Source organism: Anarhichas minor, unplaced genomic scaffold (genome assembly GCF_050575085.1).
Source record: "Anarhichas minor isolate MPS153535 unplaced genomic scaffold, ASM5057508v1 ptg000028l, whole genome shotgun sequence".
Taxonomy (NCBI): domain Eukaryota; kingdom Metazoa; phylum Chordata; class Actinopteri; order Perciformes; family Anarhichadidae; genus Anarhichas; species Anarhichas minor.
In genome coordinates, this window is record NW_027466474.1 from 6235548 (window position 1) to 6261765 (window position 26218).

At 42.1% G+C, this 26218-nt stretch overlaps 5 protein-coding genes across 9 annotated transcripts in view; 2 read left to right on the top strand and 3 right to left on the bottom strand.

Annotated features, from left to right (window-relative positions):
• Positions 1-8425: 8425 nt before the first annotated feature.
• LOC142962688 (seipin-like) lies at positions 8426-12162 on the bottom strand. Of its 4 annotated transcripts, XM_076103297.1 has the most exons (9): positions 11676-12158; positions 11500-11578; positions 11143-11286; positions 11015-11050; positions 10326-10460; positions 10120-10217; positions 9660-9789; positions 9421-9502; positions 8426-9320 (listed from the first exon to the last, which is right to left on the bottom strand). In XM_076103297.1, the coding sequence occupies exons 1-9, from the start codon at positions 11927-11929 to the stop codon at positions 9175-9177; spliced, it is 1104 nt and encodes a 367-aa protein (XP_075959412.1). In that variant the 5' UTR covers positions 11930-12158; the 3' UTR covers positions 8426-9174. The 4 variants fall into 4 exon arrangements, 3 of the variants coding, with proteins under 3 accessions (XP_075959412.1, XP_075959410.1, XP_075959411.1); XM_076103295.1 differs by having other exon boundaries at positions 11143-11578; positions 11676-12148; XR_012957358.1 differs by having other exon boundaries at positions 9254-9320; positions 9421-9534; positions 11143-11578; positions 11676-12162.
• Positions 12163-14602: 2440 nt separating this feature from the next.
• rnaseh2c (ribonuclease H2, subunit C) lies at positions 14603-16436 on the top strand. Its single transcript, XM_076104033.1, has 5 exons — positions 14603-14678; positions 15014-15168; positions 15273-15385; positions 15575-15694; positions 16233-16436. Exons 2-5 carry the CDS (start codon positions 15015-15017, stop codon positions 16254-16256), a joined length of 411 nt encoding a protein of 136 aa, XP_075960148.1. The 5' UTR covers positions 14603-14678; position 15014; the 3' UTR covers positions 16257-16436.
• A 42-nt stretch (positions 16437-16478) lies between these two features.
• Positions 16479-21939, bottom strand: zbtb3 (zinc finger and BTB domain containing 3). The gene is made up of 4 exons (XM_076104026.1): positions 21820-21939; positions 21369-21516; positions 19101-19927; positions 16479-19017 (listed from the first exon to the last, which is right to left on the bottom strand). Exons 3-4 carry the CDS (start codon positions 19922-19924, stop codon positions 17985-17987), a joined length of 1857 nt encoding a protein of 618 aa, XP_075960141.1. The 5' UTR covers positions 19925-19927; positions 21369-21516; positions 21820-21939; the 3' UTR covers positions 16479-17984.
• Positions 21921-25425, top strand: trpt1 (tRNA phosphotransferase 1). Its single transcript, XM_076104031.1, has 7 exons — positions 21921-22150; positions 22406-22487; positions 22883-23052; positions 23732-23909; positions 24001-24057; positions 24160-24270; positions 24372-25425. The coding sequence occupies exons 1-7, from the start codon at positions 22091-22093 to the stop codon at positions 24392-24394; spliced, it is 681 nt and encodes a 226-aa protein (XP_075960146.1). The 5' UTR covers positions 21921-22090; the 3' UTR covers positions 24395-25425.
• Positions 25011-26218, bottom strand: part of fermt3b (FERM domain containing kindlin 3b) — a 55069-nt gene continuing 53861 nt past the window's right edge. For both annotated transcript variants that reach the window (XM_076104024.1, XM_076104025.1), the window contains one exon: positions 25011-25830. In XM_076104024.1, the coding sequence (XP_075960139.1) occupies positions 25651-25830 (180 nt within the window). In that variant the 3' untranslated portion in view covers positions 25011-25650. The remainder of the gene's footprint in view (positions 25831-26218) is intronic.

Genomic DNA, 26218 nt, shown 5'->3' on the forward strand with positions numbered 1-26218 from the left:
TGCTGCGTGCGCATTGTGGAGAAGAAAACGGAAATTGCTCTTGTCCGGTTTCTTTTCCGGGTCAACACAGCGGCGCGTGGACTTTACATAAAAATCACACAATGAATCGATGTCTCGGCACTTAATCACTGGTGGACGTTACACACATTAATGATACTTTAATAATATCATTAAGTGGTTTCAGGTTGTATATTTCTACAGAGACTTTGTCCGTTGGTCCTCAGACGAACGTTACAAACGTACTAACGTGAAAAATGTAGAAATGTTAAGTTAACTAAAACGGTACAGCAGATCATCTTAAAGGTTATTAATGTACGAGTTTATTAACTACCCCCAGGAGGTTTCAAATAGTACTTAAATATCCATCTCTTTTATAGATGTATGGTGTTAAATCTGAACAGGTTAAATCATTAAATCATTAAATCAGTTTATTCTTTAGAATATGAATTCATATTTGGATAAAAATACGATTGTTTCCCTCACATCAATTATATTTGTATGCCTAGATGTACAAACAGCTGAATATACACTTAATACTTTATTTTATTTGGTAAATTCCATATCCATAGCAAAGTCATTAAAATCTCACACATAAAAAATATTATGGAATTTGTAATCTACCTGGAGTCTCTTCAAGTTAAATGATGCATGTGCATTAAACATGTAAGATAATATCCTTTAGCATTTGGGTTTTTATATATTTATTTTTAATACTATTTCTTAGATATTTCCAAAGTAATTGTGCATGGGGCTTCAACAAAACAGCTCTACAAGCAGCACTTTGTTGTCTTCATATTGTCTTGCTGTCAACTAAACTTTTGCTAAAACAAATATACACTGAGGTTTTTCTACAGTTAAGGATGAACTTTTGAATAAACTGCTTTGTTGCGTTGACAACTGCTGTCCTGAACAGGCGTTTGTAATCCTCCTCCAATTACTACAGCTGCTGACTGAATCTCCAATCCAACAGCACACCCTTTGAATTCTCTGAACAAGAAAATGTACGGTCTACCATTCAGTGATGTAGACCTTTTTCACATGTCACAGTAGAAGAAGCACAGGGGTAGTTAAAAAGCATTAATGATGGCTGCACTCCACTAAGGGGAGGGCCCTGCTACTGTGCACAATCACATGTGCTTGTCCTTCTATGGCAAGTCAAAATGTCAGGGCTCTGGAGCAAGGTGCTAAAGCTAATTAAGCTGTGTTTATTTTCAAATATTTAACAGTTGTATCCCCATCAGAGGTGTCCCTGTTGATGACTACACGACTTTACCCCCCAGGAAAAACAGAGGCTAAAGGGCTTTGAACTCGGATGTATAGGCCTAATAATCAATGCACACAACTTACTGTCATTCAACACACGTGTCACCACAGCGAGGTTGGGGTAGCTCTTCTGAGACAGAGTCACACGATCCATCCGGGGAAACTCTCCAATCTCTTCCATTTTAGGAAAAAATGTCAGAATTTATACTCGCTCATTAAAAGAAGACATTCAAACCGAAAAGCTCCACGTGCCCTGTAATGTTAAATGTTAAACTTCAACCGTGTTTTAAACAACTTCACCCCGCACCGCTGCGAGGTGACTGTTTTAAACGTTGGTTTAGCTAACGTTAGCATACGTTGGTTTAGCTAGCTCAGGTAGCTGTTAGCATTAGCACAGCATGAACTTACAATATTTACCGATCAAGTTCCTGCTCCGCGGTAATAGTTGCCGTGACGATGTGGGAAACAATCGCCTCTGACTACCCGTCTTCCGTCCTCGCGGGTGTCTGTCTGACTGTCGTGCACTCCCGCTCCCTTTTCCCGTCAACACGAACAACACAGCGCCACCTGGTGGACAGTTTCTAACACAGTGGAGCTCACTTTAAAAAAAATGTTCGTTAAAAGTGTCTTAGAGAGGTGTTGAATCAACCTTATGGTGAGGTTTGTGGTGCTGAGGGATTGTGATGCAATATACTGAGAGGTTTATCTAATATTTGATCTACCCTCATTGGTAAAAACGGAGTGGACAGAAAATTAGAAACACATCTGGGCTGCAAACTACAGTCTCCAAAATGGCCACAAAGTTGAATCAACAGCTCTGTAAGACAACAAAAATGATTACAAACTTCACAAAATTAGGATTTATTGCAAGAGTGGAAGCAACAGCTATAGGTTTATAAATTGGCAACTGAGTGTTTGATGCTAATAAACTCATTTCCTGCAAATAAATGTTGGTTATTTTGTCTGGAACTGGTCTGGAAGTGTGAGTGGCAACAATGCAGCATTTTACAACTTCTTTTGTTTTGTTTTTTGATTTCCATCCAGAGCAATATGTCACTCTCAACTGACAGAGCTCTGTGTTGTGGCATCCTGTCGATGGTTCTAGATTAGGTTGAGAATGAACTGCATTTTACATTCTACTGTCCATTCATGAGCTTTTCCTGGAAATCTCAGATAAAGAATGTCAGATGAATGTAGATTGCAGTACATGTTTACATCAATGACTTAACATCCAGTTCCCTTATTTGTCTTTTAAACACATTTCACCAAAATTCACCCGTACATGTTTGGTATCTTTGAAAACGTTTGGATTTACACTAGAATATAAAATAAATATCTGTGGGTTTGAATAATATCTGGCTGCACAGCATGAAATTGTACTGTGATTGAAGTTGTTAAAGGCTCACTGTTTCATAAGCTTATGTGTGACTTACTATGTTTAGATTAGCAGGGTTTATTTGCTTTCCTTTTTCTTTCTTTTGCTTCTTTTATAGTTTGTAACCTGTTGGTGATTTTATATACAATGATATGGGTGGATGGTTTGTGAGTATTAGTTATGTGTACGTATGAAGAATGAGCTTGACAGTGGCAATCATTGTTCATTTCACTCAGCGTGGACCGTCTAATATGTGAAGGTGTTTTGTATCATTTACATTTACGATATGTTGCAGAATTTGGCTCACAAAACTCTACACATAAGAGTAAACATCTTACTTCTGTGTCCAAATGAAAATCTGCATTCAAAACCTACCAACCCCTTTTTCAAAAAGGTATTTTTGCAACAAAATGATACACACATACATCATTTGAATGACTTGTTCTAAGCAGCAACAACATTCATACGAGCACTGCTGATTTGCTCTTGTGGGTGATGTAGGCGGATGGTGTCGTTTGCCTTTGTGCCTTTGTTTGAGGGACGGTTACAAAAGTGAAGGCTTTGATGCTTTTATCTAAGCATTCACTTACAAAACTGTAACTGTAAACAGCCTATAAGACCCTGAAAAAAAATAACATTTCAGCTGCATCATGTGGAAAAAATTCAAATCCCTGATAGTAATATTACAACATTCAATTCAGATAGGCTGACTTATAGAAAGAGTTTCCTTTGTTGCTGTGAACAAATAACCTCAGCATGTTTTGTAACACAGACCAGATCTCTGACATATTACAGACCAGCCCAAGGAAATTTTGTGTTTGGTCCTTTATGAAATAAATAGGGACTAGTAAAGAAGAAAGATTTTTTTGTAATACAACATTGTCTCCACTGTTACAGTATGTACATGCCAGATGTACAATTGCAGGAGGACCACATCTCTTTTCTGTGGATTTGAACTGATTCATACCGTTATCGTTCCTCTTTGCCCATGAAGACAGATTCCCCACAAACACATCCTCCTCTGTTGTCACTTTTAGTGAAGGAAATGAGGCAACAGTTCAAAGTGAAAGGTGTCGTATATGGGGGTGTCTCATGCAACACTCTTTTCTTCTCCACAGCTGTCCTCCTGCTGCCAGGAGGCCACGCTGATGGCCTGGCTCAGAGAAGTGATGAGGGAGGTCAGACCGATGAGGTAGCCGTCCTCTCTGCTCCCCTCAGCCCACGGGAGGTTGTGTCTGAGCTGGCTCGCGTCAGGCACCGGCGTCGTCTTCGCAAAGTCTATCATCCACACGCTGGCCTTGCAGCTGTGGTCGTGGACAAAGAGAAGCGAGCTGCCAATCACCTGATCAGGTCAAACATAGAGATAATAATATCAGCAAAAAAGACCTCTGGGTTCAACGTGGTTTTAATATGATCTTAAGCAGAATTTAACAAGATAAGATCTGTTTCTAAACCAACCTCATGGGTTCTGAAAAACAATGAATTCTTCAGTGTGTCACTCAGGGCCAGGAGTCTGGAGTGGTAGGCTTTCTGAGAGCACAGATGAGTTGTGGTTTCGCAGCAACAGTTAGTTCACACATCACAGGGTAAATAATAAACTGAGAGTGGACACCAAATAAAGAAATGACAGGAAGTCAGTCACAAAGATTAAAGAAGGAAAGGAGGAAAATTTGAGGACTTACAACTTTTTCATTTCTTGTTTGATTTTGAAATTTCCATTTCAGTTTTTTTCTGTTTTCGTAAATGCTTGTTGTTGGTTTAATCTTTTATCCGGTCTTAATTAAAAACATTTAAAGACAATTGCCTCCATATACCCATTGTGTTGAGGTATACTTTAACTGTCTTCAGAAATGCACAGCAGGCATCAGTGCATTGATTATGTATTGGAAGCCTGATATGGATCAATCAAAGGCAAATACCTGAGACACACTAAAACTGAACAAATATCTCATTTTCATTAGATCTCAGTTTTTGAGTTACGTTTAGTCATTCTTTTTCAGTCATGGATTCCTTGATTTTATTCTAGGTTTGTTTTTCTGCAAATTATTATATGATTAAGGATTTAGGACATGTTTTTTAAAGGAAAAGTAAGTAGTGTTTTCATAACGGGTAGAACTGACCAGGATCTCCAGTTGTCTCCTGGTGAAGAAGAGCAAGGCCTCCGTGACCTCAGCTAAAGTCAGAATTTTCCTGAAGTCCCGGTGGACACTGCCGTCCTCCATCTGACTCACAGAGAAGCAACACAACAGCACAGACATGGCACATTTGAGAACTTGTTGAGAAAGAAACAGATAATTATTTTGAGTTGTGCAGTGATTTTGTTGGCCTTCAGTCCTACCATGATGCCTTCTATCCTGAAGCCCAGTGTGGACGTAGAACTGGTCGTATCCCTCCACTGAAGGTATCGACACTTGGTCACCCCTCTCTGTTCGTGTTCCTCCTCCGATGGAGCGGACGGGTCTATTTTCACCATCTTCTGGTACATGTCACTCCGCAGGGTGGCGTTAGTCCGGGCTTTGATCAGCTCCTCCTCCTGGTATGTCCTGAGAAGGAAACTCTCATGTTGTACATTAACATACACATTTTACAACTAAGCCTCTCCTAATCATAACTACACTCATTTCTACAATTTGAGTCAGTGTATACGCCTGCAAGACTGATCTGGCCTCCTCTGGTAGAAAGACATAATTACTCTCAAACCTATACCTGACTCCCATCTTGCAGTCCATGATGACAGGTTTCCTCAGGCCGCTCAGAAGGTCCTCCATGCGGATGTAGCAGTGCTCCCCCTTGGTGACCAAGCCGTGGTACTGCGGCACGAAATGTCTCAGCGGGTCTCGCATCAGGCAGTCCAGGCACTTTGCCTCCACTTCACTGTGCAGTTTCAACACCTCCCCTCCCTCACTCAGCTGGAAGGTACCTGGCAGCAGTGAGACATGTAGAATTATTAGCTACCCACAGATATTATCATTAATTGTGTGATTTTTTTCCCCCCCTTTAACATGAGATACAATCAGGTTGTGAAAGGTTGGGCCTTCTGGAGATAAAGTGTTGTAACACAGCAGAGATATGAATGTATGAGCTATATCCAGCATGCAGTAGTGTACAGATACACACAGTAATATAAGTGAATGTAGTTCATTTTAGTGTTGTCGTGATCACAGTAGTTGCTGAGTCTGTTTTGGAGGAACATGCCTTGATGTCCAGCCAGCTGGACCCAAGAGCTCTGCCGCCGCAGCGACCAGTGCATCATGGTCAGGTAGGTTTTCCAGGAGCGGCACTGAGGCACAAAAGAAGAGCAGCTTATGTTGATGTCGAACATGCAAGACGAACTGGCTGTGGAGCCTTTTCCCAGCATGCATTGTTTTTGAAGAGCATACAGAGATACGTATCTATCTAGAATTCACCTGAACCTGAACGTGTGCATGCATGCAAGTATAAAAGCCCCAGCTAGCCAGTGGGGTTGAACTAGGGCCTTGTTGCTGTGAGGTGACAGCAGTGACCTCTTTTTGTCACAGCAGGAAAAGCACAGGTGTTACTAATAACATTAACTCGGGCTCCGTTCTATTCAAGTGCCCCTTCAAGCCATGACAGTGTGACAATGAGGCAGCATCCACAATGAAAGGAAACTGAAGCAGCTCAATGAAATTCAGCCCTCATTCATTTTACTATTCATCATCTGTGCTTTTCCTCCTGTGCGATGTCAAAAATGTCGGCTGTGGAAAAGGCCAATGGAGCGGCTGAAGCAGGACTATTTCTTTGGACAGTGAGAATATTTGAGAATATATCTCTGATTGAGAGACATTAGTTGGGATACATTATACAGTATAAACACATTCTAAGTCGTCTGTGCAAGTCAAAAACTGTCATGAGTGTCAGTGCGTTTGGTGTTTACAAACAGCGCGTACCTCGACAGTTAAGATCTGTTTTGTATATAAACAAAACAGCCGCCACGATACACAGGCATGAAAAAACAAAAAAAACCAAGGGAAGAGAAGGCAGACCTGAGCATGCTCAGTAGAGGCACTGTTACAAAATGACAAGTTTGTAGTTTGAGGGAAATATCTGTATCATTGATATGTAAGACCTAATACTTCAAATTGCAGATGTTTGCAAATGTTGATATTTTGATCCCAGAGATGTATTACTTAATGATAATTTGCCTATTATATCTGTTATTCCGTCCTTACTCCCTCTCCTTTCACTGACTGCTCCCGTCTACCTTCATATCTGCAGCAGCAGACAGGTATGCAAACGCCATTCAAATCGGACTTTGTCAAAGTCCTCTTTCAAGCCAATGCAAATTTGGCTGGACCAAAGGTGCAAAGAACAGTTAAGAAATATAGTTTTAGTAAGCCTCTTCTGTGGAAAACCAGAGCAGCCATGATGCAAATGCGTGATGCCAGACTGGCACAGCAAAAAGCCCCAAATTAAAAATCTAGTTTTAAACTGCATCCACGCAATCTCACCTTCCTGAACTCCATCCTCTTCGAGCCAACATCTTCTCCTTCGCTGACCACTTCATCGCTCTCTGCTGAGGAGAAGTTGACGGAGGAGCTGGAGGAGGATTGCAAAAGCTTGGAGAGGATGGGATGTGGGGAGACCCACTGATGTGTTGTGGAGTCCTCTCTCAGTCCCAGCAACTCCTCTGCCTCTTCATCCTCCCCCTCTGGGGTCTCCCCTGTCCCCTCCTTCTCTACCTCTGCAACAGGAGACCTCTTCCTCTCTTCATCCTCTTCTTTGCCGTCTATCTCAAAACTGGAGTTTCTACCTCTCCAGTGTTTCCACTCGCTGTTTGGGGGCAGCACACACTCCCTCTCTCTTCCACTCTCTTCCACGCTTCTTTTCCCGCTCCACCTCTCCCAACCGTCTGTATCAACTTCATGGCTCCCCCAAAGTCTGTCCTTCCTCCTCATCCTCCATTTTGCCTTCACCTCATCCCTTGCACATCTTGCTTTCAATTCAAAGTCCTCTTTTCTTTCTGTGCCTTGAGCGACCTCATTCCTGTTTCCCCTCGGCACGTTACTTGATTCTGAATTGAGCTCATTGTTCCCCTCCCCGTCCTCTCCGAGTCCACCTATACACTGACTGTAAGGTGGGAAACTTTTAGTGGACTTCAGTCTGGGTCTGGATCTCACTCTGACCCCCCTGCAGCCGGAAGGTTTTTCACTGATTGTCATATGTCGCTGCATCTCATCTGGTAGTATGGCAGAAAAGTCATTATCCATAGTTTGCTTGCTCTCTGTCTCCGTCTCCATCCCCTCCATGTGGTTATCATCTGTCATGTCCATCTTTGAGTCCCGTGTGTGAGCGTAGGTAGAGAATCTACTCCATGACCCCAACACATGTGCTTGTACAAAATAGGGAAATGTTTACAAGTTGGGAAATATTTGCACAGTTCGGAATATATTTGAGGAAATTTGCTTTTTTACAATTCTGTAAGCAATGTTTTAAAGCTTTCTTCAAATGACACATGGAAATATAAAACTACAAATGATCATATGCGTCTAACTTACCTTACTGTGTCTTCGACCTGTTAGAAAGCTCTGCGCCAGTGAGCTACATCCCTCTCTCATTCTCCCTGCTGGTGCCATATTTTGCATGCAGTGACGTCATGAAGTTTCCAATAGCTTCAAGAGGTCATCCAGGAATGACACACTGTGTGAGGTCAAAGGCTCGAAATTGAGGAAGGTGCTTTCCCTCCAAATAGGAGAGTGTACGTTGTGGGTTATCTGTTTTGGGGAAATGTTTTCCGACTACACAAAAAATTAAACAAGTAGTCTCATAAACATTTTTCAAAGATTTTATTGCAGCAGTTTAACAGAAAGTACTACACACGCTGGCTTAATATTAAATGAATTTCAGATATTTGTGTGTAATAGAAAGAGACACACACCTTACATACTTAAATCATATTTGGAAGAAAATTCTAACATATAGGTTTTAAGCATTTTAATAGCATGGTAATAACCTGCAAAAGAAACAGCTCCATAATCTTACTTTTCATAGCTGAAAGAAAACAGTTTTTGAAATAAAAACTGATGGGATGAAGAAAGTTTCATGGTTACCTGACATATTTTGTCTGTATTTATTCATATGCTTATTTATTTAATAATGTATGTATTTATTTACTGTTAAACAGATTTGGTGAATACCAGATTACAGCTATGAAGTGCAAAGCAATAAAAACACACTGACAGTGAAAGATTTGTATAAAGTGAAGAAGGTTCAGGTTACTCAATCCCATAAATCATAAACATTAAAGCAAAACAGTAGGAAACATTTTATTGTCATATTTTATATTTTATTTATGCCTTGATTGTTGCAGAACTTTCTTAAATTCCTTACATGTGAAAACCTACTTGGTAACAAACCTAATTCTGATACTGAAACACAGATGACGTGATGTAGGAGCAAAAAGATCTCCAGCTAAAGCAGGGCAGCGGTGTGTAGGTGCTTTCTGAGTCATTTTCAACCATGAATCTCTCTTAAAATCTTCATCCTTACATCTTGTAATCACTCCTGTATTAATGGCCTCAGGCTGCCTCTGTTTCAATTGTTTCAATCTGATGGTGAATCTGTCTGTTCTGCACCTCTGTGTTGGCGTCAAAGGATGGGGGGATGGCCTCGCTCGGCTCAGATTTGTGGGGTTCATCTGAAGGGAACATCAGATCTGCAGTACCTGTCAAGGAATGTATCCTTTTATTTTTGTAGTCAGCAACACGTCCCTGATGCAAAAATTTACAAAAACGCTGTAATTCTCTGTGCCTGTGTTTTTGCACCTGCAGCAGCATATTTTTCATCTTCTTCATGGTTGTTCTTTGTGTTCTCCTCCCTATCTGACAGCAGTCCATCTGTTCTGAGCTGTAAACAAGGAGGAAAACAAGCTCTCAGAGCTTGTTGAGTCTTAGCTACAACACCTGAGAGGAATCTGGTAATATTTCACACTCACTTAAACACCAAACTAATGAGGTGTGCAGCCCTGCAGCTGCAGTTAAACATTGTCTGCCCCTCCTCTCACCTGCCCTGGTCCCCAATCCACTTTCAACAGCAGCCTCACGTAGCAGAGGACAAAGACGACACTGAGGAAGATGAAGTTACTGAACACACCCACCATGGCTGATAGGAGAGGGAAGTTGAACAATACGTATCTGAAGTAGAAAAACAAAGACATTAATTATGAAAAAGCTCCTGTTATCCAACTTTCTGTCAGTTTCTGTCAGGTGGAGAAATATTTCTCTTTAGTTTAGTTTATTTGAGAGAAGATATAATCATGGAATGAAAAATGCCAGAATTACTCAAAATGTTCATCTGCAGTTCGAAGGTGTTACAAAAGACAATAGATTTTCTGTGTTAAAATGTGTTTCAGTCTGACATTACTAACTCTAACTCTATTACGGTCTCATTTTCTGCTGTAGATTTAAAGAACATGGATTTTTTTTCTGTATGATCTATTATAAAGCATGGTGTGCACATCTTACCTCATACCACTGAAATGAGCATGAATATAGAGCTGAGATGAGTAGATCTGCACCTTGCTGGACAGGATCTCAATGACGGCCGTCATCGAGGGGACATACTGCGTACATGAAGACAAACCTTTAAGGTAGACGGCAACAAAATACCTGCTTGCTGTTTATGCACACTGACACATGCTGACACGTTCACAAAGTAATGCTTGACTCACAGGGTCGTCCGTGTAGTCTGAGAAGAGCTCCACCTCCAGCACTTGTTTCTGCTCAGCGACTCCGGTCAGAAAGGCTGGGAGGAACAGCACCGTTCCCACGTACCTCAGCAGGTCTGAGCGGTATCGCAGCATGCTCTGACAAAACAGCAGGGCAACACAATCACCCAGACATACACTCCTGAAGCATTCATTTCAGTCTCCTCCAGTAATCTGCTCTTTCCTTACAAATGTGTTTTCAATGATGTCATGAGGAATATTTAGGAAAGGTTGATTGATGTTGTCATGGATGCAAAAGCTTTACCTTCTATAACTAAATGATTCGGTTGCATGCTCAGTTTAATGACCACGAACAAAAGCTGATCTCAGTGGATTACCTGATGAACATTTTATGATTGAATGCAAAAACATCACAAAACACAGCCTTAAAAAGTACAATATCAACACTTTGATTATATGATGTCAGGCCTCAAAAGAAGTATTTATTAGAGGACCGTTGCATCACAATGTACATGCTTTTCTTTTCTGATCACTCTGTGTTCAATCAAACAATTTAAATTAATGATGGCACCCCCAAGTTCGTCTCCATCACCTGAGCACTGAGATCACCTTCTGTTGCAGCAAGCAGCCCTAATCTGGCTCTGACCAGGCCGTGTGATTAAAATGTTATTATGCGTCAGAGCTGTACTCACAAAGCGAGAGCTGGAGGCGGACAGCTGCTGTCTTGCCTGAGAAACACACAGCAAATGCAAACGTGAATCACTGGGTTTTGCAGGCTTTAGTAATCAAGCACTGGGAGCCGAACAAATCAACGACTCACAGAGCGAGCGGAGGAGGCAACTTGCCCTCCGTCCCGAGAGAAACAGGTTGTCTTGATCATGAACATCCCCAGCTCATGATTGGTCGGAGAATCAGGCATCTCCAGCTGCAGAGACATCTGATAGGCCTGGCCGAATGTCAGCACCTGAATACACATTTTAAAACGATTGCACATGTGGAAGTATAGATTGATACATGCAGTAGATATATGCACACACACGCGCACACACACACACACACACACACACACACACACACACACACACACACACACACACACACACACACACACACACACACACACACACACACACACACACACACACACACACACACACACACACACACATCTACATACATGTTTGTTATTCCTCATCAGAGAGATGTTGGCCACTGGGTAAGAGCACAAAAAAGATGCAGGAGATTCACAGTCTGTCCTGCATACAACGTGAATGATTGATTAGGAATAAAAACAAGAAAGCACGAATCAAACACACAGTAATATACAGTCTGTGTACGACTTCACATACACACCTGTAGTAATAGTGCACAGGCGTGGAAAAAGCCACCAAGGGCATGTAAGAGTAGTAGAAGCTGCCATATAAAAAGGCGGCGACCCAGAGGAGCAGGATGACGATAAAGACCAGAATAAATCCCTGCACAGCTCTCTGACGGGCGTGTGAGATCACCATGATGACAGAATACCGGAGCCCCATCAGAGCTCGGCCAATGAGGTTTGACAGTTCTTGATCATCTCCTGGACGCCGCAAATTACTTCCTTGATCCATGAAGTCTAAACTTCGACAAACAACAAAGTAAACTGTTTACCAGGAACAGATGAAAAACAACCAATACAAAGACAACATACAACAAAAACGCAGAAAGTTAAATGAAACCACATTACAAGCATGTTTTAAAAGATGAGTGTAAAGTAGTAATTAAAAGGATCGTACTGGCTAAATTTGGCTCCGGTCTACGGTCTCAGTCCTTGAAATGAAAAGATTTCATGAAAAAGGTGTGGTTGACGATGTTATGATGTCATGAAGCCTATAGATACAAGCACCCCTTTGATAATACTGAGAGCTGTGAAACCACTGAGTCCAATCTCAGTCACAAGCAGAGGCCTCTCACGTCAGATGACTGAAACAAACTGACAACAGTCATCTAACACTTAGACCGTAGAAGCAAAGAAGCAACAAATCAATGTGTTTAAGTTTGTTTTGATAATTACACATATTGTGTAATAATGTTGGTGGATAGGCAGTATTTATCAGAGTGGACACCAAGTGTCTGTAAAATTAAGCCGTTTATTTTCTTATGTAACTAAAGTTAAGTGATGGAATGTAACTAAGTACATTTACTTATGTACTGTACAAATCTGAGGTACTTGTACTTCACATGAGTCTTCTCTTTTTATTCACTTTTTATTTCCACTCCATTACATTTCAGAGAGAAATATTGTACTTTGTTTCACTATATAAACATTTGACAGCTTTAGTTACTGGTTAATTTACGAATCAAGACTTTGCATACAATGAAGAGCTTATATATAAACTACCAGAACTAGAAGTTGAGCTGAACCGATCAGTCAATTGATAAAAGATTAATTGGAAACTGTTTTGATTATCATCTAAAACATTTGAAAGGTTCCATCTTATGTGGACAGTTTGCAGTTTTAAACCATTGGTTGGACAAAACAAGCATTGTGAAGGTGTCACAGCTGCCATCTTTCTGTATGGAGTACTTTTACTTTTCATACTTTACATGCATTTTCCTGATTATACTTACTGTATATACTTTAATGTAAGTAATATTTCCGATGCCGGACTTTTTTTTCTTTTGGACTTTATCCAACACTGCTAAAGTTGTAATAATATCTACTCGTTAAAAGAGGAAGGGAGTTACGACTTGCACAACACATTAATGAACACTGCCATGAAGATTTTCAGATTAAGAGTTATGGTGGCAAGGATTATAGTTTTGGACCCTAAAGCATTTTCTACTCAATGTCCAGATTAAAACCTTGTTTTGTCTAATGTTCATGTGATATCCAACAGCAGCAGGCCCAACAGTACTCAGTCTTGTTAGAAAAACTCACCTCTGGTTCCTGTTGGCCAACTATGAGTTGTTAGGAAATCACTTCTCCTTCCTCTGAAGTCTCTTTGTCCACAGCTTGATACTGTCTGGATGAAATGGTGTCAACAGAAACCGCCCTCCCAATAACTTAAACTGCTGAAAAGCTGCCATTGGACAGGCTTTAGTCCATCCCACATGAAGAGAGATGCTGCTGCCAACTGGAGCAGAGCTCCTGGTGTTGAACATGACACTGACAACAGGGCTGAAACTTGAGACCCGGAGTTCATACTTTAAACAACAAAAGCCCCATTATATAGTTTATATATGTCATAACTCCCTGTGAGAATACAATAAAACTGCGTGTATGTGCTTATCATTTTCTTTTGGTAATTGTTAAACTCATTGATACATTGCCCTCAGTGACAATGTTGGATGATAATTTGACCTGAGCAGCCTGTTTTAAGTTTATTCTTTATTTGCACATCCTACAGCCCAATCCATATTATACTTACATATATGTTTAATTGCTGAATGATTTATTTTTTCTTGTTTTTGTGTCTGTTTTTTTCCTCCATTGTTGCTAAATGTACTGCAAAGGTCTAATTTCCCCCATACATATATCGCTCCTGATTTTCTGATAATCTCCACTAGCGCCCCCTAAATGACAAAACTGTTTACATGTCTGTGCAGAGGGACCTCAATTGAATAAACACAAAATTGCAATACACTTGGATAGACCGTGGTCTTATAATGTGGTAAACTTGACTATTTGAAGAGGTGGTATGTGTCACAGCTCTGCCACCATTATCCTGTTTTTTCCATCTCTCACTCACCTAATCAGTTTATTCAGTGCACCTGCCAGTCACACCCACCTCGTCAGCTCATTACTCTCACCTGCTCACTCTGCTGCATCCACTATTTAAACCCGTCACACTCTCACTCACTGCCGGACCCATCTGGACTCTTTATGATCCCATATTGCTTTTATAAAGTATAGAGAATAGTTTATAGAGTAGTCTAAATTGCCAAGAGATAAAATCTCCAATTAGAAAAGCAGTATTTTGGATAATAAGTATTTTATAACAGAGGGACATTTCAGAAATGCCTGTGACCTTGACCAAAATAAATAAATTAGATAATGAATGGATGGATGGGTGGAAGTGCACATGTGAATATTTAGTGACCGATTATTAATTGCACTTTGATAGATATGTAGCCTATACAAACATTTAAAAAAATATGTCAATATCTAAGAAAGGCAGAGAAAGTAAAAAAAGTAAGTACAACAATCTGTCACCAGTAGGAGGCGACATCCTCCGGCGGAACAGAAAAAAACCGCCAAAACATCTGACACCGTAGAAGAAGACACTTCTGTCCAATCACATGCTGCGACTGGCGCAAACCGGAAACACTCAAATCTTACATTTCGTTTCACATAATCGTTTGGAAAACTGCTTAAAGGTAATGTTGCGGTTATGTTTCTCAAATCCACATTTAAGTCACTTAACAACACGTTTAATAACGTTAAAGAGGAACTTAGAAAACACGCTAATATGACTTATTTAATAGAGGTAGCACATGCTGTTTATTAAGGGAAAGTCTGCTGGTCGTTGTCAGAGCTCCCAATAATAAATTATCATAGTTACCCTAATTGGGGAAACGTATCTTTTGGAGCCAGCATGTGCTTCAAAGACAACCTTTTTATTTCAGAAATCACAGCAAGAAATGTAGGTTTAAACACAATAGTGTAAGTTGTTGTTTTCATGTTTTTGTGTTTCTTTGTCTTCTGGTTGCAGGATGTCCTGTAACACCAGTGTTACTCGTGTTAATGTGTCATCTGTGGCTCATGCACAGCGAGTCCCGGTCCACTTCCTGCCCTGTGAGATTGAACACAATGGGCCGGCCCAGGTCTCAGAATACCTCACTACTACCACCAAAGACTGCAAACTAGGTACACCCAGCCTCTCTCCCAGTAGAGTAAAGAGTGTTGTTACTGGTCCAGTTTTCAACCCTAACCTTCTAACAACAGTCCTTTGTGTGTTTTTGTCACGACAGAGAAGACGGTGTCGTTCAGAGGGCGTGGGTTGAAGGGGCAGGAGCTCAGCTGTCCACAGGGCTACACCGGCTTAGTGCTGAAAGAGACCAACAAGCCCAGCTCTGACCACGAGGTAGACATCATCACTGATGTCGTCGTTCACGTCACTAAAACTTTCTACACTGACCGGCATTCTGGTTCTGGCAAACATCAGGCAAAGCACTGACTGGCCATGAAATCACACTTTTGTGCGGGTGAGGATTCTGGGACTCTGTCTTCATGATGGTAAACAATGTGTGTGCGTGTGTGTGTGTGTGTGCAGGACAGGACCTTGAGTGTCTCCTCTGTGTTTGACAAGCTGACCTACTGGAACCTGGAGACGCCTCCAAACTCTGACGACACAGTCGTGATGGCGATGGATTGGCCCGAGTTAGCTGAGGCGGTGAGTTCTTTGGTTTGGTAGCAAACTTAAAAAGGGATGTTTGATCAAAGACAAAACTAATGCTCTATTTTTCTTCATTCCATGTCCCAGAGGGGTTCCATGTTTAAGTAAAATTGTGGTTTCCTGGCATACTGTTTGTTTGTTGTGAGATCAACAAAGGCTACTTCAGTAGACCGATTTACTAACGATTATTTTAAGTAAAATAATTGTTTCTGTCACATAAGTGTTGTTAAAATTAATTCTACAGCCTAATAACAGTTTAATTCAGCGTGTGTCTTCCTGTCACAACCTAGTCCACGTGTAATAATCTGTATGATTTATAGATAAAATATTATTAATTTAAAAATAGATGTGTGGGTTGTACATGTGCTGTTGGAACAATGTTGTGGCTCTGTCATTTTTATAGTTTCTCTTCAGTTTAACAAATACTGTCAAAAGCAGCTTCATTGACAACTATTTTATTAGAAAATAGTTTGGTCGTAATTACAAGGACACAGACAGATCTGTAGGTGGACGATGATATGTTGTCTCTTCACAGATCCACGGTCCAGTAGAAGACTGAGGAGAGAGAAAACGTTCTGCTCAGAGGTCACGAGTGAAACGTACAGTTTGCTGAATACTGGCTACAGTCAGACAAATGCTAATGACTTCAGTGTTACTGTGTTACGATTACTGAGTAATAGACGTGATGTTTATATTTTTGTATGTTCTTTTGTAGTGAAATAAAAAAACAACTGACCAACCTGTGTGATTATGTGATTCATCGAAACAACAATATGTTCACTTTGTTTCTTTTGAACACAGTGTTTATTCACAAAGTAACATTTAGATTTTGCACACCATGACACGAGGATGAAATGATCACTGACTCAACCGTCCCTTCTGAGTATACAAAATATAATTACTGTGTGTGCTCTTACTGTTCATCACATTACAGGAAAAACACTACAGGGGGTAAGGTCACATGGGCAATAAGAAAAGCCAAACACACAAAGGGTGGATCCCCAACCTGACTTACTCCATTCTCACTTCCACTGCAATACTACCACGTACCATGAGTAGCTGAACAATCAAACCTGTTTTCCATTCACTACTTTGAATTGACCCTGATTGAGAATGCTAAACAACGTCTATGAAATATGTGGCAAGATTATAAGAAGAACAAGAGCCACAGTGCTAAAATCATCTGACCAAATTTACAGTACAATCATGTAAATAATCCTGGAAATGTATAAATTGGTGGTCATATAAAATGAATCGGTTTATTTGGCTGCCACTGACATTTCTGGGTCAGCTACCTCACTTAGGAATTATTCCTAATCAAATACTTCTTACTGCAGTAATTACTACTGTAGTGATTACAGGAGACAGAGAAAAGACCTTTTGGCACAGTTAATATTCTCTTTAATAAACTGTATCCATCTGCTGTTGATGAAGTGGCTTCATTAAAACTGATGCAAGAAAAAGCTTGTATTACAAGTTATAAAATGGCACACTCTGATTCGAATTGTAGAATTGGTGCAGGTATCTGCTTTGATAGTTTCATCCTGTAAACAAAACACTAGACAGTACAACGCTACTTCATTTACAATCTGTCAAACTTTGCTGGTCACACACTGAAAAGGCAGTCATACGAATTACAATTCGTGTAACTAATAAAATCCTGAACACAGTAGCGTTCCCTTACTTGCGTTTTGAGTTAATATAACACAGTAAGTGTAGGACGTCACATATCTTGTTGAAACTCTTTTGAACATCTTCTAAATCGTCGTACAACAAAGGTTTTAAATCATTTTTATACTCATGAATAATGATGAAGGTATTAAAAAATTACAAACCTAAATTGTAAAATCTCTGCTACATTTTTGAAGAGTAGCAAAATAGCAAAAAGTTTGAGGGTTCTAAGGAGACAGTCACACATGAACATTAAGCGTGTTAGTATGATGAATGACTAGTGGTATCACTGCCACGTCGCTGGTGTTTACTCTGTGAGTGTGTGCGTGTGTGAATTCTGCTATTTCTGCACTCACGGGGAAAAAGACATCTGCGAGCTCTCGTGTTTTTTTTTTGCTCTGGCAGATGCTTCTGGGCCAATCACAACCATTCATCTCATATGGGTCATGTTTGGGACGAATATTATTAAATGGTGCGCCGTTAAGGCACTTTTGAAAACAACTGAGATGGCTGTTTAATACCAGCTCATCTCTGCATGTTGTAGTCTGTTTGTAATTTTAAATGAAGAATTATGTGTGCATGAGTATAGAAATACAACAGTGTGTGTGTGTGTGTGTTAGCTAAGAGGTGGTGGTTGTGGTGGCAGGGAGGGCTCCATGTCTGCCTTGCTGCGTTTGGCGGGCAGCGTGTGGTCGTGAGCTTTCCGTATGTGTCTGTACAGGTCGCCTGATTGCGTGTAGCTCCGGTAGCAGTAGCGGCACTCATAAGGACGTTCACGCGTGTGCACAATGGCGTGGCGCCTTAGTGTGTATGTGCACGAGAAAGTCTTTCCGCAGACTCCACACGTGGGGACGTCCTCTACAAAGTTCCCCATTGAGTCCTGGAAGTCCTGGAAGTAGGACGGAGGGTCTGAATGCTGCTGAGCTGTGGACGGAGGAATGTGGGCGAAGGAGGAAGTGTCCTGGGAGGAAGGGCCGGCACCGGAGGACGAAGAGGAGGGAGAGAGGGGGAAGGAGTAGTCATTTGAATGGGAGGTCATTTGTAAGATGCCCTGTGGGTGGGAAGAGAGAAACTGAGGACTGTGCAGCTCCTCTTCTTCTTCAAACTCATCATCTACTTCCATCACTGATTCTCTCTCTCTGCTTTCCTCTTTCTCCTCCTCCAGCTCTTCGTCAGATATAACAATGGCCTCCACTTTGACTTTCAAATTCTCTCCGTCATTGTACTCTGTCCTCACTCTGCCCATAGGAGGTCTTTCAATTCTAGTGGTGGGCGAAGCTGTCATATTCCCCTCAGGCCCCTTAAGGGTTTGGGTCTGAGGAGCAGAGTGGAAGTCCAAGCTTTGGCATTGGAGCGACACGGCGTTCTGTATTCGGATCTGTGGCGCTGAGTGCGTTGGGTTTTGTGAGGTTCGTGCTGATGCTTGGAATAACGTGACCGTCTGTTGTCCTGCACCTTTTGTCCCTCCGTGGCCAGCCTCGAAGGGATTCCTGACAGAGTCATGACGTGTCAGTCGGGGTACGTCCTGCTGTGGGCTAGGGGAGAGGGTGGATCCTGACTGGGAATAAGCAACCACTGACCGACCACTAGCCTGACTCACTGGCACCAGGGAGGAAGAAGAGGAGGAGGGTTGCTGGTTACTGCAGTAACTAGGGAAAGAAAGAAAGATATACTCTAAACAGCTTCTTAGTAACAACAAATCACAGTCTAGAAATACAAATCAAAGCCGTACCTGTATGTCTCAGTGGTGCTGCAAGGGCTGCAGAGTGCCGACACCTCTCCATGACCTCCAGTCCCCAGCCTGGCATGACCTCCTGCAACCGGGGCCGACCGGCCGGTGATGACGCCCGGCACCCGCTCTCCGCCTGGAGGCAGAGGAGCGGCGTCCATGCCTGGCTGCGTGGTATCAGCGAGGTCAGGGCTCAGAGGAGTATGAAGTCGTGCTTCTGACGACCCCCCACCTGTCCTCCGTTCAGACTTCACAGACCCCAACTGACTTTTCCCCGTCATGATGGATACTGACGGGAATGGTGCTGCGATGGCGACTGGATTCATGAGATCACCTGCCATGGCTACCGCAGGCTCAGCTGCACCGTCACCCCCCCTCCCCATCTCCGTTGCCCTCCTCGCACCAGCGCCCTCTTCAGAGCGAGTGCTGTCGGCCTCAGCGAGAGGCCCTCGTCTCTGCAGCCGTCTCTTGCAGACTCTCACCACTTCGTTCATGTGCAGGAAGCTTGCAGCCGCCAATATGTCCTCCACTGGCGGAGACTCGCCCAGCTGCAGCACGCCTTCGTAGACAAAGTCCAAGAGCAAGGCAAACGCAGCGGACGTGACAATGTCGCTGTCGAGTGTGACGGAGCTGCTGCCGTTTCCACCGAGGACCCCTGGAGAGTCTGAGTAGAACATGTGGAAGAAAGGCGAGCAGGAAGCCAGAACAGCCCTGTGAGCCAGGAACCGGGATGAGCCCACCACGACGGAGCAGTCACAGAGGAAGCCCCGCTGGCGCTGGGAACGCAGAGCTGACAGCAGCTGCTGGGAATGCTGAGGGAACTCCATCACCTGAGCAGAACAGAGGAAATCAAAATGAAAGAAAGCAGAGACACAAAGAGACAATGCTGCCGTCACTGAAATAAATCACTACAGACGGCTCTGTGGTGAGCGGCATAAAGTATCTTGAAAAGTATTTTTTTTTTAAGTAGTTCTCTTGTGATTTCTTGAGAAAATAATTAATTTAACATTCAGTTGTCTCTCTTGGGGAAACATCCATAAAGGGTCAGTTTATCTAAATTACCAAAAAATGCATACCGTGTAGATAGTTTTGGTTATAGTTGTGTCTTCATCTAAGAAGGAAGAAACAGTCCCATTATCATGGGGTACCGTATATGCCCGACTGAACAACAATCTGGCATTTGAGAGGAATTTAAAGAGAACTCATGTTGTCACTACTGGGCACTGTGACGACGCCTCCCTTCCACTAGGGGTCTGTGTCCTCTTTGCTGTCTGTTTGTCTTTCAGGATGTTAATCGGCCACTGATGAGCGACACCTGAGCCTCGTTTGGTCCCAGCTATAAAGGCTCCCCCTCTTCTTTGGCTGGCGGCTCCTCTTCTTTGGATGACACGGCTGCTTATTTGTTTTGTTCATTAGTTTGGTTATATGTTCTTTAAATAAATGTATATTTAGTACTTTTAACTCGTCTTGTCTCCCTTATGTTGCAGCCTTGGTTGTAACAGTACCTATTCAAATCTTATGGAGTACATGAGTGTGACCATCCTTGAGAGCCGCACACAGGTCATAAACGAGCATCCATCACGCTAGAAGCACTATTACCATTATATCAGACAAGTGGGCCGATTCAAAGGTCTGGACCCAGGCATATGTTTTATCCACAGCAGTTTACCTTAATTTGTGATCGCTTGTATTTGTCCACTGAACAAATTTGGGGCGACTGTGGCTAAGTGGAGAGCAGGGGGTCGTCCTTCAATCAGAGGAGCCGGTTTGATTTCCGGCTCTGCCAGTCGCATGTCGATGTGTCCTTGAGCAAGACACTTAACCCCAAAATTGCTCCTGTAACTGTGTGAATGTTAATTAGTCTGATGTTAGGTGCCATCAGTGTGTGAATGGGTGAATGATGACGAGTAAGTGCTTTAAATGGTCAGAAATATATATACACACACACAAGTACAGTCTATTTACCATTTAAGTTCCTCAGGGAAAATTAAGTAATAAGAATTGGTCTGATGGGCAAAGAAAAGAAGAAGGGCATCAGCTGCATTCGGTGGGTCACCAGAGCACAGCCTACATGTTAGTGGTACAGTGTTTTCTCCACTGGAGGGACACTCTTGAGTGCACTTGTTCATTTGTTGTTAATCCTCTCGTCCCTCCTTCACACGTTTTGGGTAAACTAGTAGTTGAGAATAACAATAACACATGACGACTAAAAAGAAAAATACAGATGTTGGGGCACAAGTTCTAAAATAACCATTTAAACAGCACACTTACTGGAAGTAGGGCTCCTTCCTCTCTTTAAACGATGTTTATTGACAGTTCAGAGTCATGTCATCCCGGTGACGTTTGTTACGTTACGTTTCCATGGTGACATGCCCGACGTCTTCAGTCCACTGGCCACTTCGTCCAGGTGATAAACACTCTTCATCGCGAAGAAGAAGAGAGCCAGAGGCATGCAGGTGAGGATCAAAACAAATATAGCAAACAGCAGCAAAACGAGATTGTCCAGCGAGAACAACAGGCAGCTCCAGCTCAACTATGCTAACACCAGTTAGCAAACTTAGCTCTGTCTCTGTGTACAATTCCAGATTTTTTCACCCCATCAACCGCATTTTCCATTGTTTGGTTATATCGGCATGAGCTTCGAGTTACCGTGAAATGTACAGCATACACCCTGAGCTGCGATACTTCATATTTCTCGTAAGTATGATGAGTATTTTCTTACCTGTAGCAGCTGTTTGTCTGAGTGATGTTTTCTTGCAGGACAATTGGAATTTTCTTCTTCTGTGGTGCCGGGACACCGCAGCTCCGCGCGCCACATTGCCGCCTACAGGCGAACATTTGACACTAAACAGGAAGTGCAGGAAGCTGCACGTTTGTTTACAGTAGTGCGATCCTGTGAGACGTTTTGCTGAATTACAAATAAGTACAATTTATTGGCAAAGTATCAAACAGCTTCAAATTATGATCTGAATAACTGAGCTGCCTGCATTTAAATGGACAGTGGGAGAGGAGGAAGAGGAGGGAGAAGAAAGAGAGGATGTCGTGGTGAAGAGGTGAGACACTGGAGCCCTATATATTATTTATATTGTCCCATTTCTTTGATAGTTCACAGACTGATATCTGACTCATGACACCCCTGTATCATGGCAGGCAGTATGAATTGTTAGGTATGGTAAAGTCACAGTCCTATATTTAAACCAGAGCTATAATTAGATCTGAATTTGAGTGTGTGTGTGTGTGTGTGTGTGTGTGTGTGTGTGTGTGTGTGTGTGTGTGTCTGCTTTGATTGACGCCTTCTCCCCTACAAGGACAGAGATGTCCGCCTGTCTAAAGCCATGTCGTATGCTCTTCGCCATGGAGCCAACCAGATGGGTCTTCAAATGGGTACAGGTGAGCTGCTCACAACCTGGTCCAGGTAGCACAAGTGTCCCTTCCCTGATACTTTCACAAATTCTGACACAACTTTGTTAGCATTACAAGTGTGGACCTGGCCTGGTTCAAACTGACAGCTATAAAACTATATTGAAAATTATATATTTGGCTGCTTCATTTGAATAAATCATGTTTACCCACTCAATAGTCAAAGTACCTTATAAAACCAAGGCGATAATGTGATTAAGGCTTACTTTTCTGGGCTTCTGCAAACCCAACATCTGTATGCTCAGTTTCACAAAATGCTTGCATACCGTAAATGTAATTCAATGCAGCGTGCAGGGCAAAGAGTTAAGTACAAGAGAGACAATGCATTGTGGAAATGTGACCATAGTCAACTGCTATCCTCATAGATGGCCTCATGTTTGTGGAGGAACTCTTGGCTCACCCGCAGTTCCGCTCCTACTCATTGGAAGACGTCGAAAGAGTCGTGGCCACCAATGAAAAGCAGCGCTTTAAGCTTTGCCCCCACCCAGAGGATGGCCGCCTGCAGATTCGAGCCAGTCAGGGCCATTCATTACAGGTATATCTATATTTAATTTATATTTAGTTTCATCAGCGTGCCAGGATGTATTATCCCCATGAGTAGATTCTATATTCAGTATACTCAATTTACACCAAAATTGCTTTGAGATAGAAACATTTACTTTCTCGTGGACAAGCTAACTTCAATTTCAATGACTTCAATTTACTTCCTTCAGAAGGAAAATTAACTCTGAGTGCATTCAAATGTAATAAACCAATTTACACCTTCAAAATATAAATCAAATTTTCAGATGACAGAGACTGTTAGTCCTCTGACAATCAGTCTAAAAGGGAAATATAATATTTCAGTCCTATAAATTGGTGCTAAGTGAAGGTACAACAAGAACATTGGGGAATAACACCAACTCTGGTGCTAACATGCATCTTCAGCTTTGATTACATTGACTTCATTTGATTGTGTTGTCTTTTTTGTCGTGCGTTGCAAATATTGACATGTCAGCAGAACATGGGATGTACAAACCCTCATTGGTCTTGGATTTTTATCCTGACAGTAGTTTGACGACAAGATCGTAACAAACAGTTAAGCAATGTATTCTGATACCACTCAGATTTCCCTTCAGGCAGGTTAGTTATTTTCTGTGTATTAGCACTTATTCTTGTCAAAAGAAAACATTTCCTTAATACTGTGTTAACTCTGGATGCATCGCTGTGGTCAGGTAACGGATTTGGAGCTGAAACCGGTCCTGGTTGGTTCTCCAGACTGCCCTGCTGAGGCCGTCCATGGCTCCTACCTCCGCAACTGGAGCTCCATCCAGCAGCAGGGCCTGAGCCGCATGAGGAGGACACACATCCACCTGGCACCGGGCCTGCCAGGGGAGGAAGGCGTCATCAGCGGTAAGATGTGTGTGTATGTATGTGCGTGTGTCTGACGGAGAGAAGTCATCTGAACATTTAGACTAATGGGTGCCATTCATTTTTCCACCAGGCATGAGGAAAGACTGTGATCTCGCTGTGTATATTGATGTCTCCAAAGCTCTCGCTGGTAAGCTCAGCCACTAATGACTGCTACTCATTACACTTGATTCAGTCTGTATGTTTAGGCAAGAATCTCTCTTATATGTTTTGTGTGTGTGTATCTGTACAGACGGCATTGAGTTCTTCTGGTCAGATAACGGTGTGTTGCTGACTGCAGGTGACGCGGAGGGAAAACTTCTCCCTAAATACTTTAGCCGAGCCTTAAAACTGAGACCTACAAGTAAGAAAAACTATCACATGGATTCACTCAGTTTAGATTCTTTTAAAACTTGGATCCAGAGCCATTTACGTCACTGAAGTCACTTTTTTCCTGTGTTTCAGGGAGCATCCTACCACTGCAGTAGCATCAGAGGATACTGCTGAGTCATTGGTCATAGCAGGACTCATCTGACTGTGCTAGCATCCCATGGTTGGTTGATGCTTATCCTAGGTCCCTTGGTATCATCCGAAATGGGACTAAATTGCTAAACTTTTCATTTTTGTGTCATTATTGAAAGCATCAGGACGGCTTTAAGGAGGTATATTTTATTTTATATGACAAATCAATCAATTTATGCTGGCAATATATGTATAAGTATAGAGGCTTTTTTTTTTCCCTCCTTTGTATTCTAAGTGCTAAATAAACTATGGCAGACATTGACAACCAAGATAATTTCACCATAAGTTGTAAAATATATAACTCTTGTTGCAAACAGACTGCTAGCAACAACCAGCTGGGCCTTTAAATGTCGTTTGAAGACGTACTGTGTGTGTGGATAGTCACTTGACTGATATAGGAATGCAGAGGATACAGACACTGTGGTTTTAGTTAACGGATTGCTGTAACTGTTAACTGTAACTGTAAGATATGGGGACACACAGCATGTGAGGGGAGATAAATGGTTAGAAGCTTCCTGGTAAGGAAATAACAGAAATTACCACCACATGTCACGAACCATAAGGAGTGAAGAAAACACAGAATGAAAAGTGAATTGCTGTATTTATTTTAATAAATGTTTGTTATCTATACGTTTATTTGCGTTTTTCTACTATTTGCTGTTGATTCTTGGCTGTGATAATGTGGCTGCTGGCAATAAGTCTGCAGCTCTGGACAAAGCAAAGCTTTTTATCCTGTGCGACAGCAAGTCTACATGCAGTGAAGCGAAACAGAAAAGTTGCTGCTGGCTGATGCAACTGTTGATTTTACGTTGCCATGAGTTTGAGTTTCAAGCCTGCTGATCCAGGACCTGAGGTCCAGCAGTGTGGCCCAGCAGCAGTCCATCCTGAAGTAAAGGGGAAGTCAGCATGAGGACCACCGGAGTCTTGAACTGTTTGACCATGTTATCCACCCACTGATAGATTATGAGAGTGTGTGTGTGTGTGTGTGTGTGTGTGTGTGTGTAACAAAGACTATATAAAAACTTGGATAGACTGACCAGGTCGGTTGTAACACATTTACACAAGTAACGGATTCTCCCATTTTTTCCATTTGTTGTACAGTTGTGATGTTTTTGCCGTAGCCTGAATGGAACGTAAAATCCAATTCCACGTTTTTCCACAGTTGAGACACACCAGGAGATCTGATGTGGGTTTTTTTCTTTTGTGATTGTGTGTTTTAGTCTCAGAGAGCTTCATGGCCACCGGTCAGCTTGTGGAAGAGCTCCTCATTGAGCGTGTCGCTCTTTGCACGACTGCGTGTCGACATGAAAATGTAGCCTCCGATAAACTCATGAACGATTTTGCAGTCGGCAGTCACGCAGGCAAAAGCAATGTTGATGTTGCCTTCAAACTCTATGGCCACCTGGAGGAAACACAGCAATAGAAGAGCAGATATGAGATTCCTTTGAGATGAAAGGTACATTAGGGTTTCCTTTTAAAGATCAGCTCTGCACTGTAAGAACTGTAACACTTTATGGTAGGTCACTCTTGTACATCGGCAGCCTGGTTTGAGGAATACTTTGTGCATAGCTGGAGGTCATGCTTTTTGATTTCCGAAGTTTTACCTTTCCTGAATTCACCTGTTTTGACCTTGTGTTAAGTTTTAACAAATGTTTTGTAAGATATCCTTATAAGCAGAAGAAACACGCCTGGGAAACCTTAGCTAAAAAAAGAACTAAAGAAACTTTGTACGGGCTCTTAAGCTAATTAACAAATTCCTAGAAACAAACGTTTAGACCTTGCAGACTGCT